General features: G+C 42.1%; 1 protein-coding gene across 3 annotated transcripts in view; it reads right to left on the bottom strand.

The window, feature by feature from the left end:
• RNF121 (ring finger protein 121) overlaps window positions 1-17,708 on the bottom strand; it is a 67,392-nt gene that overhangs the window by 10,668 nt on the left and 39,016 nt on the right. For all 3 annotated transcript variants that reach the window (XM_032166838.2, XM_058446779.1, XM_058446780.1), the window contains one exon: window positions 3,004-3,158. In XM_032166838.2, coding sequence (XP_032022729.1) covers window positions 3,004-3,158 — 155 coding nt within the window. The remainder of the gene's footprint in view (window positions 1-3,003; window positions 3,159-17,708) is intronic.

Here is a 17,708-nt window from a genome sequence, read left to right as displayed (position 1 = left end):
AGAGATGGGGTCTTGCAATGTTGCCCAGGCTGGTCTCGAACTCCCAGGCTCAAGGGATCCTCCCACCTCAGCCTCCCAAAGTGCTGGGATTACAGGCATAAGCCACTGGTGCTTGGCCAAACCAGAGCCTTTTAAATGCTACAAGAGTGGGTCCCTGTCATCAGGAGCCACTATTCTATCTGTGATGGGAGCTAATGAACAATTTAGTAATCAGCCTGAATAACCAGCACAAGCCTGTGTGGTTCCTGAGAGCTGACTAGGTTACTACCAACCCTGCTGAACTCTAGGGAGGAAAGTCAAGGTCCTTCCCTGCCCGTGCCTCCTTGCTGTGGCCAGGCAAGCAGTGATGGTTTCTCAGGCTAGGGAAAGGACCCAAATATCTTCCTTCTAGTGTTGTCTTAAAGAACATACACAGCTCTATTCTCCAGGGTTTGCAATGATCATAAAGGAGAGAGACACGGTGAAAAGGAAGTGAAATTTTAGGTCAAAAAACTCAATATGGATTAAGTGATGCTTTAGTAGCTGGGTAACCTCAGATAAGTCAAATCACCTCTTTGAGACAAGAGAGGTGATTTTCTTTGTAAAACGGGAAAACCCTGCTACCTTTTTTACTGGGTTGTACAGAGCCCATTTCCTGGTATATAATACATGTTCATGAAATGCTGCATGTATAAATAAGGATGTTTACGAAAGTGCTTTGAGGGCAGGCACAATGGCTCACACCTGGAATCCCAACACTTTGGGAGGCTGAGGTGGGAGGATTGTTTGAGCTCAGGAGTTCAAGACTAGCCTAGGAAACTCAGTGAGACCCTGTCTCTACTAAAAATAAACATAAAAAAATAGCCAGACAAGGTGGAGCACGCCTGTAGTCCCAGCTACTCCAGAGACCGAGATGGGAAAATTGGTTGAGCCGAGGAAGATGAGGCTGCAGTGAGTTGTGATCATGGCACTGCACTCTAGCCTGGGCGACAGAGTGAGACCTCATCTCTATTTTTAAAAAGTGCTTTGAAATTGTAAAGTACTATCAAATGTTAGTTACAGGGCCGGGCGTGGTGGCTCGCACCTGTAATTCCAGCACTTCGGGAGCCCGAGGCGGGCAGATCATTTGAGGTCAGCCTGGCCAACGTGGTGAAACCCTGTCTCTACTAAAAATACAAAAAAAACGAAAAAACATTAGCCGGGTGTGGTGGCACACACCTGTAGTCCCAGCTACTTGGGAGGCTGAGCCAGGAGAATTGCCTAAGCCTGGGAGGCAGAGGTTGCAGTGAACTGCACTCCAGCCTGGGCAACAGAGTGAGACCCTGTCTCTAAATAAATAAGTAAATAGCTAGTAGTTACTGGCCAGGCACAGTGGCTCACGCCTATAATCCCAGCACTTTGGGAGGTTGGGGCGGGCAGATCATGAGGTCAGGAGATCGAGACATCCTGGCTAACACAGTGAAACCCTGTCTCTACTAACAAAGTACAAAAAATTAGCTGGGTGTGGTGGCGGGTACCTGTAGTCCCAGCTACTTGGGAGGCTGAGGCAGGAAAATGGTGTGAACCCAGGAGGTGGAGCTTGTAGTGAGCCAAGATCGCACCACTGCACTCCAGCCTGGGCAACAGAACGAGACTCCATCTCAAAAAAAGAGCTAGTAGTTACTATTATAAAAATCCTCCATATTACAGACATATCTTCAATCATTTTAGCCAGAAGTTGGCACTGTTTGTGGTGTCCTTGGTGACTCTTACATTGTTCTATTACACTTTTTCTTCATATCACCTTATCACCCTACGTGAGGTAGCAATTATTGTCCCATTTTTAGGGATGAAGACTTCAAAGCTCAGAAAGGTAAGGTCATACAGTGAACAAGTGGCAGGGCTAGGGGTCCCAATCCACATTCATCTGGCTCCACATCCTGTATGTTCCACAATGGCCTTTAAAGTAAACTACCAAAGCCAGAGAGGAACTTCTGGATCACCTATTTCACCTTATACAATGAAACTCCAGAAGGCCAGAGAAAGGCTTGCAGGAAAGTAGAACATAAGAAGAATAGGAAGAAGGGCAATCTATAATTTGAAAGACTTTGGATCAGGTGGTCACAACTTTGAGGCTGGCCAGTCAAGCTCTCTTGGACCTACACAAACCTCTGTCATAGCACTTACCAACTGCACTGCAACAGGAGCTTTCTTGTCCATCACCTCCATTAAACAGAGAACTCCTTGAGGGCAGGGACCATGTCTTATCCAGCTCTGTATCCCCAGCACTCAGCACAGGGCCTGGCACATAGTAGGTGCTTATTTGAATGAATGAGAAAATCTCTTTTTCTGTTGAGTACAGATACTAAATTACCTCACAAGCTGGTTGGGAGGATCAAATGAGAAATGAATTTGAATAAAATAAAAAGAATTATACAGGCAGTGGCTGCTTTGTGACTCAAGAAGGAAGTATTGTTTATTGGAAAATTATAAATTTGCTGAGATTCATTCATTCAACAAAAATTCACAGAGCAGGCTACTATGCGCCAGGCCCCATGGCAGGGCCTGAATATACAGTGACAAACAAAATGGATGTGGTTCCTGATCTCAGAGTTAGAGTTTAGTGAGGGAGATAGATACTCAAAACAGTATTTAGTTATAAATTGTGGTAAGTTATATGAAGGAAAACTACTGTGCAATATGAGAGAATATAATGGAAAATCTAATTTGGAGATCAGAGAAGCGTTCACAGAAGAAAACATTTAAAATGAGACCACAATGATCAACATGATTTGCTTATTTTTGTTTGCCTTTAATATAAAAATACCTTGAAACCATAAAGTAAGCTATACAGAAATATTTGAGGTTTTTAATCAATGAATAGGGGAGGGGTTCTCCCAATCAGCTTGTTTTAGAGGGGCCCTATGCCAAATAATTTTGGCAGACAAAACCAGGAATTTTTTCAGTCTAAACCTATGCTCCTCCCATGCATTCCAACCCATTAGCTTTGGAAAACCTGGGCTCTTCCCACTACTTAAACCTCACCTTGGGGTTGTCTGTACTAGAGGTTTTCGGGTGGCTCGGAAGGTGACAAAGGCTGTGACAGCAGAGAACAAGATCCAGATCACTAGGAACCTCCACCAGTGCAGCTTCACTGTGAAATAGAGGGGAACAACCCACATCTGAAAGAGGGTCACCATCTGAAACACAAACACAAGCACTTCAGCTCTGGCCAGCTCCCTCTGCAGCTCTGTCCACAGTCCCGAATGCAGCTTGTTTTCTATTTTAGCTTGATCCTCTCCTGTATTTCCAACTTTGGATAAAGGTAACTCCACTAGTGATCCAAGTCAGAGACTTAGGACCATATTTGACTCCTCCTCCCTTTCATCCCTCACTCAACTATCTCTTGGATATATTCTTTCCTTTCCATTTGAGCTCTTGCTACCACTTGGCTGGCTGACTGCAATGAGCTCTTTCTTAGTCTCTCTGCATTCAGTGTCTATCCTTTTGAGGAGTGCCAGAATGGTAGCTCGAACACGAAATCTTGACCATGTCATTTCTCTGCTTAAAACCCTTAAATGGTCAAAGGATAGGATCCGACATTTCTTTTTTTTTTTTTTGAGATGGAGTCTTGCTCTGTTGCCCAGGTTGGAGTGTAATGGCGTGATCTCGGCTCACTGTAGCCTCCGCCTCCTGGGTTTAAGCGATTCTCCTGCCTTAGCCTCCCAAGTAGCTGGGATTACAGGCGCATGCCACCATGCATGGCTAATTTTTGTGTTTTTAGTAGAGAGGATCCAACATTCTTAGCCAGGCTGTCAAATCCTCCATAGTATGGCCCCGACCTACTATTTCGAGGGCCATCTACCACTCCCCAGGCCTTAAAGTCAGGTTGTCCCCATCAGGTTGTCCTTCCCACCTGCCTGCCTTTCTGCCTGACAATATCACATCCAAGACACACGAAGCCTTCAGTCTCCTTTCCAGGCAGAAAGTGCTTTCTAGTGCTCCAAACGCATTTTCTTTTCTAACATTATTAGTGCTTATCTAGAGTATGAGGCTGGGCTTGAATTCATTCTCTACCTGTATGTAAGCTCCTTGTGGGCAGTGACTAGGCCATATTCCTATTTCCTCTACATTAGAAAACTGTTGGCACATGATATGTCCTCAATAAATTCCAATAAATAAGAGGAAAGTAAAACTAGAGTAGGACTCCCTCAGAGAGAGGCACATTTCTATTTTAAAGAGTGCCTGTTTTACTCTCCCTTCTTCAGAGCCTTCCCTCAGACTTGTTAGCTGAAGTTTTTTAAAGGCATAAAACAATTCTAACTCTAAGACAGAAATGTGAAGTCATCGCCAGTCTTCTCTCCAATGCCTCCTAACTCCCTCCTCAACCACCCTTCTGTCACTAGATGTCACCCTTCTCCAGTGAGTAGCAGGTATAAAAAAAGATAGCAAATAATACATAATGGAGATTTTCTTCCTGATGCCATCAACAAAATCAAAAAATATTTAAAAAAAAAAAACAACAAAAAAAAGGGAGATACAGAGACGAAAGAGTGGCTAGTTTCCTGGCATTCTTTAGTAAACTAACAAAGTATTTACTCGGCCGGTCATGGTGGCTCACACTTGTAATCCCAGCACTTTGGGAGGCTGAGGTGGGTGGATCACAAGGTCAGGAGATTGAGACCATCCTGGCTAACACGGTGAAACCCCATCTCTACTAAAAATACAAAAAAAATTAGCCGGGCGTGGTGGCGGGCACCTGTAGTCCCAGCTACTCAGGAGGCTGAGGCAGGAGAATGGTGTGAACCCAAGAGGTGGAGCTTGCAGTGAGCCGAGATCGCACCACTGCACTCCAGCCTGGGTGACAGAGCAAGACTCCATCTCAAAAAAAAAAAAAAAAAAAGAAAGTATTTACTCTTAGGGATTTCTAGACCAGTGCTATCCAAATGAAATATCATGCAAGTCACAAATACAGTTTAAAATCTTCTAGTTACATTTTTAAAAAGGTAAGAAGAAACAGGTTTTCATTTCAATGATATATTTTATTTATTCCAATACATACAAAATATCTCAATATGTATTCAAGATTAAAATTATTTATGAAATGGCTTACTTTTTTTGGTACTAAGGCTTTGAAATCAAATATGTATTTTACATTTACAACAGACTAGCTACATTTCAAGTGGTCAGCAGCCACATGGGACTGATGGCTACCATAATAGGTAGTGTAGCTTAGAGCTTCGTTTTAGTGTTTAGTTGTCTGTAGCTACCATTCTCTTATAGATTTCTCTGTGGCAAGAAAAAGCCTTAGATGGCCAGGCGTGGTGGCTCACACCTGTAATCCCAGCACTTTGGGAGGCCAAGCCAGGTGGATCACCTTAGGTCAGGAGTTTAAGACCAGCCTGGCCAACATGGTGAAACCCTGTCTCTACTAAAAATACAAAAATTAGCATGGTGGCGGGCACCCATAATCCCAGCTACTTGGGAGGCTGAGGCAGGAGAATCGCTTGAATCCGGGAGGTAGAGGTTGCGGCGAGCTGAGATCACGCACTCCGGCCTAAGTGACAGAGTGTGAGACTCCATCTTAAAAAAAAAAAAGCGTCGTTTTACAGGAAAAAAGAAACAGTGAGAAGAGAACAGAACAGAGAAAAGAGTAAACAGAACCACTTTGCTTTAGAGGTTCCTATTCTGTGTACCCGAGGGTACTGGCTGCTGGTCCATGAGCCATGAAGCCTCAATAACAATTCACTGCATAGGAACCCACAACTGACTCTCTGAATGAAGCATTCTAAAACAGTCTGACCTTACATAAAAAGTGTGGAAGCACCAGGATGTACTAACAAATGACTACCCAAATAATGCCCCAGGTGCCGTTTTCTAGGAGACACTAGGAGCACCAGGAAAAGACATCACAACAAACAACTGCAGATTATTTAAACTTGAGGAAAAGGCAACCCAACTCATGAAACTAAAAGGGTGGCATATGGAAAGAAGGGCTGGAAGGTTTTTGGTCTTCATGCTATTTGCTTTAACAGGCTCATGGGGCTGTTTACAAAACAGTAGGCCCAGAGAAGAATTAAATCACATAGTCTGGTCACATTTGTTCTCTCTGAGAAAAAAACAGAAATTCCTGTTCTCCTGCCAGTTTTTCAAAAACTTGGCTGTTGCATTAAAACAACCAGCCTGCTCTAAGATCCTCTTTCCCACTTGCCACCAATCATCAATAGCATGTTCTGAGGAGGAATGTGAATCAAGGTAATTTTCTCTACATGAGCTGCAGCTCTGTACATTTTGGGTGAGGAGAGGAGCAGAGATCCTGGATTCTATTCTGAGTTGGACAAAGACACAATTAGGAGTAAGTCTGGGCATCAGGAATGAAAAATCTTGCTTTGCTTTGTAGTTTTCGGGCTTGAAATTTTAGGATGAGAAAACTACATCTAGAGATACACATCAAGTACGTAAAGCTACATCAAGTCACAATGAGAGAAAGAAAAGAGAGACTGTGTGTGAGAAAGAAGAGACAGAGAACAAGAGGAGAGAGATAAAGGGAGAAAAGGGAAGACAGAAAGGAATTTAGAGACAGGATTAGGCTTTCTGAAACCAAATGGTGGAGTAGCCCAGTAGACCAGAGTTCTAGTTCCATTCTGCCTCCAACTCACTAGGTCACCCTAAGGAGGTCCTCCCTCCTTCCTTGGAGGAAGGGATTGGCTTGATATTTCAAACCACTTCAAGTTCTAACAGGCTAAGTTTCTATCAACTAGCTCTGTATCCCAGACTTCCTAGGAGAGTAGAGGCAGTGTTCACCCACTCACTCATTCAACCATTAAGTATTAATTTTGCATTTAATGGGAAAAGGAGTACAGAAATAAACATGACCTCTAGTCCTCTAGGAGTTACCAGGCTAGCTGCAAGAAAAAGATCTAAATCAAACCCTAATTTTAATGATTCTGTTAGCCTTCAGACCATTTCTAGAAGTCCAAATAGAAATCATTAAAGAAATGATACACAAAATGAAATGATACACTGAAATGATCAGAAATTTTAGAATTAAAGCTATCTAAATATGAATCCCAACACAGCTAATTACTGTGTTAACTTAGGCAGATCGTTTAACTCTGATAAGCTTCAGTTCTCTAAACTATGGTAAAATGGGGTTAACAGTATCTATTCTCATAAGGTTGTATGGGTTAAATGAGTTAAGGCATGGAAAGCACTTAGAACAGTGCCTAATAATGTCAGCACTTGTTATGAGCAATGTAGTAAATATAAGCATTTGATATAACAGTTCTTACATTTAAATGGAAGTAATATATATAAAACAAGTGTGATGCATAATTCATAATAAGCACTCAGTAAATGAGAGCTCTTATTACGGCTTTTGCATGATTAAAAATGCATAAAGTCGCACATACAAAGGAGCAAAGACCAGAATGAGGCAACCAAAATAACTGACATATGAAAAGTGATAAGGTTATAGGCAATTTCTTATTAATGTTTAATTGTCCTTTCTAGGAAAAATAAATTATCAGAAGACACAAATCAAGGATTTGAGGCCATTTTCAGGTCCCCAGGCTGTCTCTATTAGGGAGTGAAAGCCAACTACTGCTTGGGGCCTAGAAAGCAGCTGCTGGTGGAAGGACCCAGTTCCTGGGGAGGCGCAAGGCAGAGGAGCTGAGTGAACAGAACAGTCTACCATGTGATAAAAGGGGAAGTTACCTGGTTTCTTTATTTGGTTTAAAATTTCTACTGTAGGCTGGGCATGGTGGCTCACTCCTGTAATTCCAGCACTTTGGGGGGCTGAGGCAGACGGATCGCTTGAGCCCAGGAGCTCGAGACCAGCCTGGGCAACATGGCGAAACCCCACCTCTTAAAAAAAAATACAAAAAAGTTTTTTTCAGTTTCTACTTTAGAATTTATTGGCATTTTGCTTGGTAAATATGTTTAAACTTCATTAAGGAAGGCATATAAATGGCAATAAATGGCTAAAAGTTATGCAGAACAATTGCAGGGCCTCTGGTGCCATCTCGTGGCAACACTTATGGAGACACATTTGGTTCACTGATTTGCTCAAACACTTGTGCCTGATGCTGTGGAAAGCATGAAAGCCTTGGCCCTCCAGGACTTGGCTGATGCGATATAAACACATAAATTAGGTGGCCAGTACAAAGCATCCAGTACTGACATGGGAATTCAGTGGAAAGATGAGGCAGGAGCTGTCAGGAAAACTTCCTGGAAGAGGCAGAGCTCTGGATGATTCTAAACGAGGAATGGGTTTGGCCAGGTGGAAGGAGAAACACAAAAGCCATTCATCCTTCTTTCCCTGAATGTGCAAATACAAAGCTGAAGACTTGCCTGAAACTAACTCATGGATTCGTTCAGCAAACATTTACTGAGGGACAAGAATAGCAATATCCCACTTACCCCTCCACAAGGCTAAAACAGTTGAGATGACAACGTTAGATGCTAACAGTAAGAGCTAGTCCACATTTAAACGGATTGCCTCTTAACTGAGAGCTGGAACCATCAGTAGAAGGTGTGTTGATAGAGATGGAATCAACACTACCTGACAATTATTTCTAATAAGACAACCTCCAGATCCCTTTCATCTCAGAGAAACTAGAATTCATGAAAACAGATCATATCTTTCCCTGTGCATTAGGTGCCTTTCCAGTCCACAGGTGCTTGGCACTTTTGACTTTCAGGATTCTCATCTTACCACTTGTGCCTCCCCTCATGTTGTAAGCTAGGGATCACCCTCCCACCATACCTGGCTGAAAAGCAATATTGTGGATGAAATGAAACTATAAGCCCAAGTAGTAGAATAAAGGTGGAGACCCACAGCTAATAGAACAATCAGCTTGAAAATATGCTGAGAAATAGACTGCAGTCAACTGGAGGTAAGTTTCTGGGACATGCTCCATGGCTCTGCTCAATATTTTCATAAATGATTTGGAAGAAAACACAAAGAACCTCCAAACTGTGGACAGCACAAAGCTTGTGGGGAGGGAAAGGGAGGCAGTGAACATGGAAAATAGAAGAAATAAGATCAAAATGAATAAAGTTTATTTCTAGGGTTCTTTTAGCCCTAACATTCCATGAGCTAATAAGCTGAAATGAAGAATCAAAACCACAAGATGAAACCTAACTACCAAAGTATAGAACGGGGAAGGAATGGCTTAATAGTAGCTCACATGAAACAGGCTTAGGGGTTTCAGTTGACCACAGATTGCCAGGGAATATATGCCAACAGGGCTGCTGCCAACATAGCCAAGACAACCCTGCTTAACTAAGAACATACCCAGAATGGGCCAGGCGCCGTGGCTCACGCCTGTAATCCCAGCACGTTGGGAGGCCGAGGCGGGCGGATCACGAGGTCCAGAGAGCGAGACCATACTGGCCAACCAACATGGTAAAACCCCATCTCTACTAAAAATACAAAAATTAGCTGGGCATAGTGGCGCACACCTGTAGTCCTAGCTACTCAGGAAGCTGAGGCAGGAGAATCACTTGAACCCGGGAGGTGGAGGTTGCAGTGAGCTGAGACTGTGCCACTGCACTCCAGCCCGGGTGACAGAGCGAGACTCCATCTCAAAAACAAAACAAAAAAAAGGAATATACCCAGAATGGAGGGGGCAGCAGGTCTACTGTTCTCTGCTCTGTTAAAGTATCCCTGGGACCCTGGGATCAGGGCTTGGGGCCACACTATACAAAGAACACCAACAAATAAGCATGGCCATAAGACCAAATCACATAAGGAACAGCTGAAGACACCAGGATATTAAGCCTGGAGAAGACTACAAGAAGGCTTCAGATAAATGATATCTGAAGAGTCATCCAGAGGCCCAATAAACAGACATATTCAGTGTAGTTTCTATGACCTGGTGAGACACTACACATTACTGGACACTCTACAAGGCAGAAACACGGTTGGAGTTGTTTCCCTCCTATTGCACCTACACAGTCATCCTTACCACATAAGTTAGGCCACTCCAATACGAATATATTTGCTAGACAGCTCTTTCCTGATGCTGACCTGAAAAATCTGCCTTTGTGTCACTTCTGATTCTGGGTCCAACTCTTATCTTTCAGAGGAGCACAAAGTAAATTTACTCCATGTTTCTTATGACTACTCTTCTAATACCTAGAACTATGTCTTCTTTCCCATCTTTTCCACTTCAAGCAAACGAGTCAGTCAAGCAGTCATTTAATAAATATTTACTGAGCACTTACTGGATGCCATGCTAATGACTGGGGAATTCAGAGATGAAAACCAAAATCTCTTGAAGAACACAGGTCTACTGAGGAGAAACAAATAATCACAATTAAGTGCTTTAATGGAGTAAGGGCTGGTGACCAAGAAAGTACAGAGGAGAGGCACTCCACTCAAAGTGGAGAACCTCCCCCCCGGCCACCCCGCCTCCAAGGAAGGCTGCCTGAAGGAAGCATCCTTTGATCTCTGTCTTCATGGCCAAATAGGTCCAGATAGAAAAAGGCATCATGATGAGTGTTCCACGATGAGGGGACATGGTATACTTGAGAAAAGACAACTAGTATTTGAGGAAGGGGTGAGAAATGAGCCTAAACAGGTAGATGAGACTCAAAGGAGGCCGATGAAGATATCACAGCTACAAGTTTTTATTATATTCTGAAGATAGAAGTTTTTCTTTCTAATAGAAAGTGAATTACAACCCCTTACCACCTTAGTCAGAATTCTCTAATTCCACATTCTAGTAATCCTCTTAATATCTTGGTCTAAGAAAAATCTACAGTACTTTAAAAGATTTCCAGTTAGGAGATTTTGCCACTCACCAGTTCCAGGAGGGAAAGCAGTTCAGGAGGTAGAGATCTGAAGAGATACTATATTTGGTAGTAGACAGAGATGATGAAAGCTTCTCCCTGGAGAACTTCAAAAATAGGATGGATACTTTTCCAGGCATAAACTTATCCCTTCCCCTAATGTCCCTAGGGAAGCTAAAGAGTAATGTTAGACTCTGAATAGATGATGAAAACTGAGCTACGCAGAAGCCAAAAGGCAAGAGTGGTTTGGGCTAGGTTTCCAATCCAGATCTTCTGTCTCTTAAGCTGCCTACCAATCATCATTCACTGAGTTTGTGGGGAAATCTGGAGAGGCTGGGGACGCAAGATGATAAAGAGACTTAAGAGGAGGTTGAGAAAGTACCTGAGATCCAAGGAAAGGACTTGGGCAAAAGTCGTTAAATAAGGAAACTCAAGAGGGTTAAAAACTTCTGACTAGGGCAGAAATTGACAAAAATTTCCTGAAGCCTTTGAGAGGAACCTATAGAAAGAGCACTTAACCAAGAATCGGATTTTGGTTTTAGGTCCAGCTCTCCAATTTAATGGTCATGTGTTCCTAGCAAATCACTTCAGGATTCTGTACTTTGGTTTACTAATCTGAAAAGTGAAGATAAATACCCTGACTACCTTACAGAGCTGTTAGGAGGTTCCAAGAGAGAGTAAATGAGAAGAACTCAAGTCTACTGAGGAGAAAGAACCAACCACAATTCAGTATAAGTGCTATAACAGAGTTGGTGGAGTACTTTTTAAATCATCAACAAATCTAAACTATAAGCAATCTAAAGTATTAATATTGCTAGAATTGAAAAGAACAGTATCTAAAATTTAGATACAGTATGACCTTACTCAAAACAACAGGGCTTTTGTTTTTTGTATTTTTAAAAATTTTGTTTTACATTTTATATTTCTTCTTTTAAATTTATTTCTTTGGCCTCTTCCTTGTAAGTAGGGCTTTTGTTTTGGGGGTTTTTTTTGTTTTTTTGTTTTTTGAGACAGAGTTTCACTCTTGTCTCCCAGGCTGGAGTACAGTGGCAGGATCTTGGCTCACTGCAACCTCCGCCACCCGGGTTCAGGCAATACTCCTGCCTCAGCCTCCGCAGTAGCTGGGATTATAGGCACCTGCCACCACGCCTGGCTAATTTTGTATTATTAGTAGAGACGGGGTTTTACCATGTTGGTCAGGCTGGTCTTGAACTCCCGACCTCAGGTGATCTGCCCGCCTCGGCCTCCCAAAGTGCTGGGATTACAGGCATGGGCCACCGTGCCCAGCCTGTTTTTTGTTTTTGAGACAGGGTCTCACTGCGTTGCCCAGGCTGGAGTGCAGTGGCACAATCACGGCCCACTGCAGCCTCAACCTCCCGGGCTCAAGTGATCCTCCCATCTCAACCTCCTAAGTAGCTGGGACTACAGGCCTATGCTATCACACCCAGCTAATTTTTTCTTTTTTAAGAAACTGGGTCTTACTATGTTGCCCAGGCTGGTCTCAAACTCCTGGGCTCAAGCTATGCTTCCACTCCAGTCTCCCAAAATGCTGGAATTACAGGTGTGAGCCACTATGCCCAGCCTACATTTCTCTCCTTTTTTTTTTTTTTGAGATGGAGTTTCGCTCTTGTTGCCTAGGCTGGAGTGCAAAGGCATGGTCTCAGCTCACCATAACCTCCGCCTCTTGGGTTCAAGTGATTCTTCCGCCTCAGCCTTCCGAGTAGCTGGGATTACAGGCATGCACCACCACGTCCGGCTAGCGGTATATTTTTAGTAGAGACGAGGTTTCTCCATGCTGGTCAGGCTGGTCTTCAACTCCTGACCTCACGTGATCCGCCCGCCTCGGCCTCCCAAAGTGCTGGGATTATAGGCATGAGCCACCACACCCAGCCGTGCAACCTCCATTTCTGTTAATGTGAAGGTTGGACTTGAGCTCCTAAGTTACGGACAGTAATGTGATACTTCTCAGTGGGCTGGCATACCTGCTCATCATCAGTCTCAAAGCTGGCAATAACCATGTTGCTCTAGGTCCTAGAGCCTAGGACAGTGTTTCTCATCAGGGGTGATTTTGTTTCCCAGGGGACATTTGGCAATGTCTGGAGACATGTGGTTGTCACAAGTAGAGAAGAGTGCCAGTAGCATCTAGTGGATAGAGGGTAGGGATGCCCCCCGAGAAAAAAAGAATTATCTGGCCCAAAATGCCAACAGTTCCTCTGTTGAGAAACCTTGGTCTAGGAGAACAGAGCTAGTGTTTTTCCACTCAGTGGTCACTGGATGCCCACTAAAAGGCTACGCCACCAACCTGCACTAGTGAAGAACAAAAAGTTTCATTCAGTTTGAAAGAAACAGAGCCTTATCAAACAATTCCATCATTTCTTGGCATGCCGTAAGAGGCATTTTTCTGAAAGCTCTAATGGCTAATCTCAAACAGTTCATGTTTCTACTACTCAACAACAATTCCAGTGCCTCTCCTTTACACAACATTCTCTGGGGAGTCTTCCTGATTCTCTTTTATTACTATTCCTCAGTCCACAGACATTCTAATGTGCTTCGCATGTATATTTTTGTTTGTACCTGTTCATACAAGCTGTTTATTGCTTTCTCTGCTTGTATTTTTATTAATTGGCATCGTGTTATACATCTTTCTGTTTCTTACTTTTTCCACTCAGTACTATGCTTTTAAGGTCCTCCCAAGTTCCTACAGGTACTCAATGTATTGCTTTTAACTGTAAAACAATTTCATGATATGCATCTGTCACATTTTACCTATTTACTCCCTCAGAGATAGATATCCAGATTGCCTCCAACTCCTCAACGGTCAGCCATAATTAACACTTCAGTGAACACCCTCTTACATATCCCCTTAGGATGTGTCACAGGGTATGTGTATATTCGCTGACTCAGCAATGCCATGCTGCTATCAACAATGCCTGTACCATACCCACAAAAAAGTACAAAAAAGCTCTACAGCCTCTGATCCTTGCCAACACTTGGCACTATTCAGCTTTCTAGTTTTTGCCAACCTAATAGATGTAAAGTGATATCTCATATTTTTATATGCATTTCTCTAATTACTAATGACTCTGAGCATCCCTTTTCATGCTTAATGGCCTTTTGGGTTTCCTCTCCTATAAACTGGTTCATATCCCTGGCCTGTTTTTCTATTGGAGTTGCTGTCTTGTTGATTTGTAGGAGTTTCTCTGGATAGATATTAATCTACTAATAAAAATTAATGAGTTTTAATCATTACTCATCTCTTCTCCATTCAGTTATCAGTTAACTCTGCCTATCACATCTTTAACAGAACAGAAATCCTTAATTTATAAAATCAAATTTATCAAATCTTTCTTACTTGCTTATATTTTTATTTTTAAAAAAGTTAATTTACTTATTTATTTTGAGACAGGGTTTCATCTGTTAGCCACACTGTAGTCAAGTGCCATGATCTCAGCTCACTGCAACCTCAAATTCTTGGACTCAAGTGATCCTTCCACCTCAGCCTCCTGAGTAGCTGGGACTACAGGCATGCACCACCACACCTGGCTAATTTTTGTATTTTTTGTAGAGATAGGGTTTGGCCATGTTGCCCAAGCTGGTCTTGAACCTCTAGGCTCAAGTGATCTGCCCGCCTCAGCCTCCCAAAGTGCCGGGATTACAGGCATGAGTCACCACACCCAGCCTGCTTTTATTTTAAAAATTAGTTTCATAACTTTACCTTTCATAATTAGGTCTTTATCTTGAATCCCCTTTGTATTCCGTATTATGTACAAATCTAGTTTTAATTTTTCTCCTTGTGGTGAGTCAGTTTTCTCAACTAATCTACTTAACAATGAATACCTTCTTACTGATTGGTGGTTACACCTCTATGATATATTAAATTCCCATCCATCTCTGAGATCTGCATTTTGTCTCACTGATCTGTTTGTCTATTCTTATAGTGTGTCCTAAGGGAAGGTAAGTCCCTGTCTTGGTAGTTGCTTTCTTTCTTGCTTTATTTTTGAACTTTAGGTAGAGAAAAAAATAAATTATTCAAATTCTTTGGTTAATGAACATTCTCATCATTAGTCCACGCATGGACCACCTTCAATTTTTTAAAGTTATTATTATTTTGTCTTTTTCTAAATGACAGAGTCTCACTCTGTCACCCAGGCTGGGGTGCAGTGATGTGATCATAGTTTACTGAAGGCTTAAACTCCTGGGTTCAAGCAGTCTTCCCGCCTCAGCCTCCCAAGTAGCTGGCACTACTTGGCAGCTAATTTTTAAAATTTTTAGTAGAAACGGAGTCTCCCTGCATTGCCCAAGCTTGTCTGGAACTCCTGGAATCAAGTGATCCTTCCACCTTAGTCTTCCAAAGTGCTGGGATTAGAGGTGTTAAGTCACTGTGTCAACCAAAACTACTTTTGTGGTTTCAAAAACCAAAAAATTTTCCATTTTATCCATCTTTGAGTATACAGTTCAATAGTGTTATGTATTACTATCTGTTACTATTTTGTAACAGATCTCCAGAACTTTTTTGTCTTGCAAAATGGAAACTCTATAGGCCATAATTCCCCCCACTCCCTAGCCATCATTCTACTTTCTGTTTCTATGAATTTGACTACTTTAGATATAAGTGGAATCATATTGGTCTCTTTGTGACTGGCTTATTTCACTTAGCACGTCTTCAAGGTTCATCCATCCTGTACCACATGACATAATTTCTTTACTTTTTACATTAATTATTTAATAACATGATAAATACTGAACCCACAAATGAACCCAAGATGTGAAACATCTGAAATTACTTATATCTAGCTATGTGCTCTTCTCTATCCTATCCTGCAATCTCTCTTCCATACAAGGTTACCATCATCTGGAATCTTGATTCTATTCCCTTGCTTTTTAAAATATGGTTTTGGCTTGGCACAGTGGCTCATGCCTGTAATCCCAATACTTTGAGAGGCCAAGGTGGGAGGACTGCTTGAGCCCAGTAGTTTGAGACCAGTCTCGTCAATACAGGCAGACCTTCATCTCTAGAAAAAAAATTTTTTAATTAGCCAGGCAAGGGTGGTGTACACCTGTGGTCCCATTTACTTAGGAGGCTGAAGTGGGAGGATCAACAGAGGCCAGGAGGTTGAGGCTGCAGTGAGCTGTGATCATGCCGCCACACTCCAGACTGGGTGACAGAAAAAGACCCTGTCTCACAATAAAGTAAAATATGGTTTTATCACACATATGCATAATTTTAAAACACACCATTTATGCGTAACACAAACTTAGCCAAAAAAAATAAAACATACCACTTAAGTTTCCATTATTTTTACCTTTCTATAAAAAGTGTCAACTTATAAGTGGTCTTCTAGGACTCTTCTTTTGCACTCAATATTATACTGCTAAGCTTCATCCTTACCATTATTTGTAGCTATAGTTATTTATATTTTGTCTTTTTATAAGTATGTTATATGTATTATTTTATATGTTATATTCCATTATGTGTATATATCACAACTGATTTACCCATTCACCTTTACGTGAGTATTGTCATTTCCAAGTTTTTGCTACTACAAATAGTGTTGCTATGAAAAATCCTAAGAGGGGCTGGGCATGGTGGCTCACGTCTGTAATCCCAGCACTTTGGGAGGCCAAGGCAGGTGGATCACCTGAGGTCAGGAGTTCGAGACCAGCCTGACCAACACGGTGAAACCCTGTCTCTACTAAAAAATACAAAAATTAGCTGGACATGGTGGCAGACGCCTGTAATCCCAGCTACTTGGGAGGCTGAGGCAGGAGAATCGCTTGAACCCAAGAGGCGGAGGTTGCAGTGAGCCAAGATTGCACCATTGCATTCCAGCCTGGGCAACAGAGCAAGAGTCTGACTCAAAAAAAAAAAAAAAAAAAAAAGAAAGAAAGAAAAAAGAAAAATCCTAGGAGGATGTACCAAAATCTTCTCTTGGTGTATATCTAGGAATTAAACTCCCAGATCATAGGGAATTTAATTTAAAAACAGTTTGAAACTGTTTTTCAAAGTGGTTTCTCCACAAAGGAAACAATATAACTGAGCACAGCCCCAGCGTGGGACTAGAAAAGGATCAACGAACATCTACTGACTGAACAAATAAATAGATAGTACTCAATAAATGCTAGCTAGTGTTATTATGTCTACATAATTAACATAGGTGGTAATGTCCCAACTGTATTTATGCTCTGCTTCTCCTCTCTAGAACTGACCTTTAACCTACAGCAGATTTGAGAATGAGAGATCCACAAGAATTGTAAAATTGGTAGCTATGGCTATTACCTAAAATATGCCTAGGCAGGCGGAAGAACTTTATTAAGAACCAGGATAGAAAATCAGGAACAGCAAGATGGGCCATCCAAACAGAATAGCAAACAATAGAGTACTTGGCCAACAAGATCGTTCATAAATTGGGCCTGGTGCGGTGGCTCACACCTGTAATCCCAGCACTTTGCGAGGCCGAGGCAGGTTATCACTTGAAGTCCAGAGTTCGAGATCAGCCTGGCCAACATGGTGAAACCCCTTCTCTACTAAAATACAAAGAGTTAGCTGGGCATGGTGGTAGGAGCCTGTAATCCCAGCTACTTGGGAGGCTGAGGCAGGTGAATCGCTTGAACCAGAGAGGTGGAGGTTGCAGTGAGCCGAGAGCATGCCACTGCACTCCAGCCTGGGCGATAGAGCACGACTTCGTCTTAAAAAAAAAAAAAGGATCGTTCATAAATCTAGTCTATAAAAATTTTTCTACCAATTCTACAAATAAAATCAAATGACAAACTGGGGAAAGATATCCGTAGCAAATACGTCAAAAGGCTTATTCCTGACCTACAAAGAGCTCTTACAAATCAGTAAGAAACATTCCGAAAGAAACCTAAGCAAAGGAAAGAACATGTACCAAATATATCATATGGCTCAAGCTGTGAATAATACATCTTGTGAATAATACTTACATATAATACTT

The sequence above is a fragment of the Hylobates moloch genome, unplaced genomic scaffold (assembly GCF_009828535.3).
Source record: "Hylobates moloch isolate HMO894 unplaced genomic scaffold, HMol_V3 SCAFFOLD_11, whole genome shotgun sequence".
NCBI classification, from domain to species: Eukaryota; Metazoa; Chordata; class Mammalia; order Primates; family Hylobatidae; genus Hylobates; species Hylobates moloch.
This window is presented reverse-complemented; position numbering and strand designations above follow the sequence as displayed.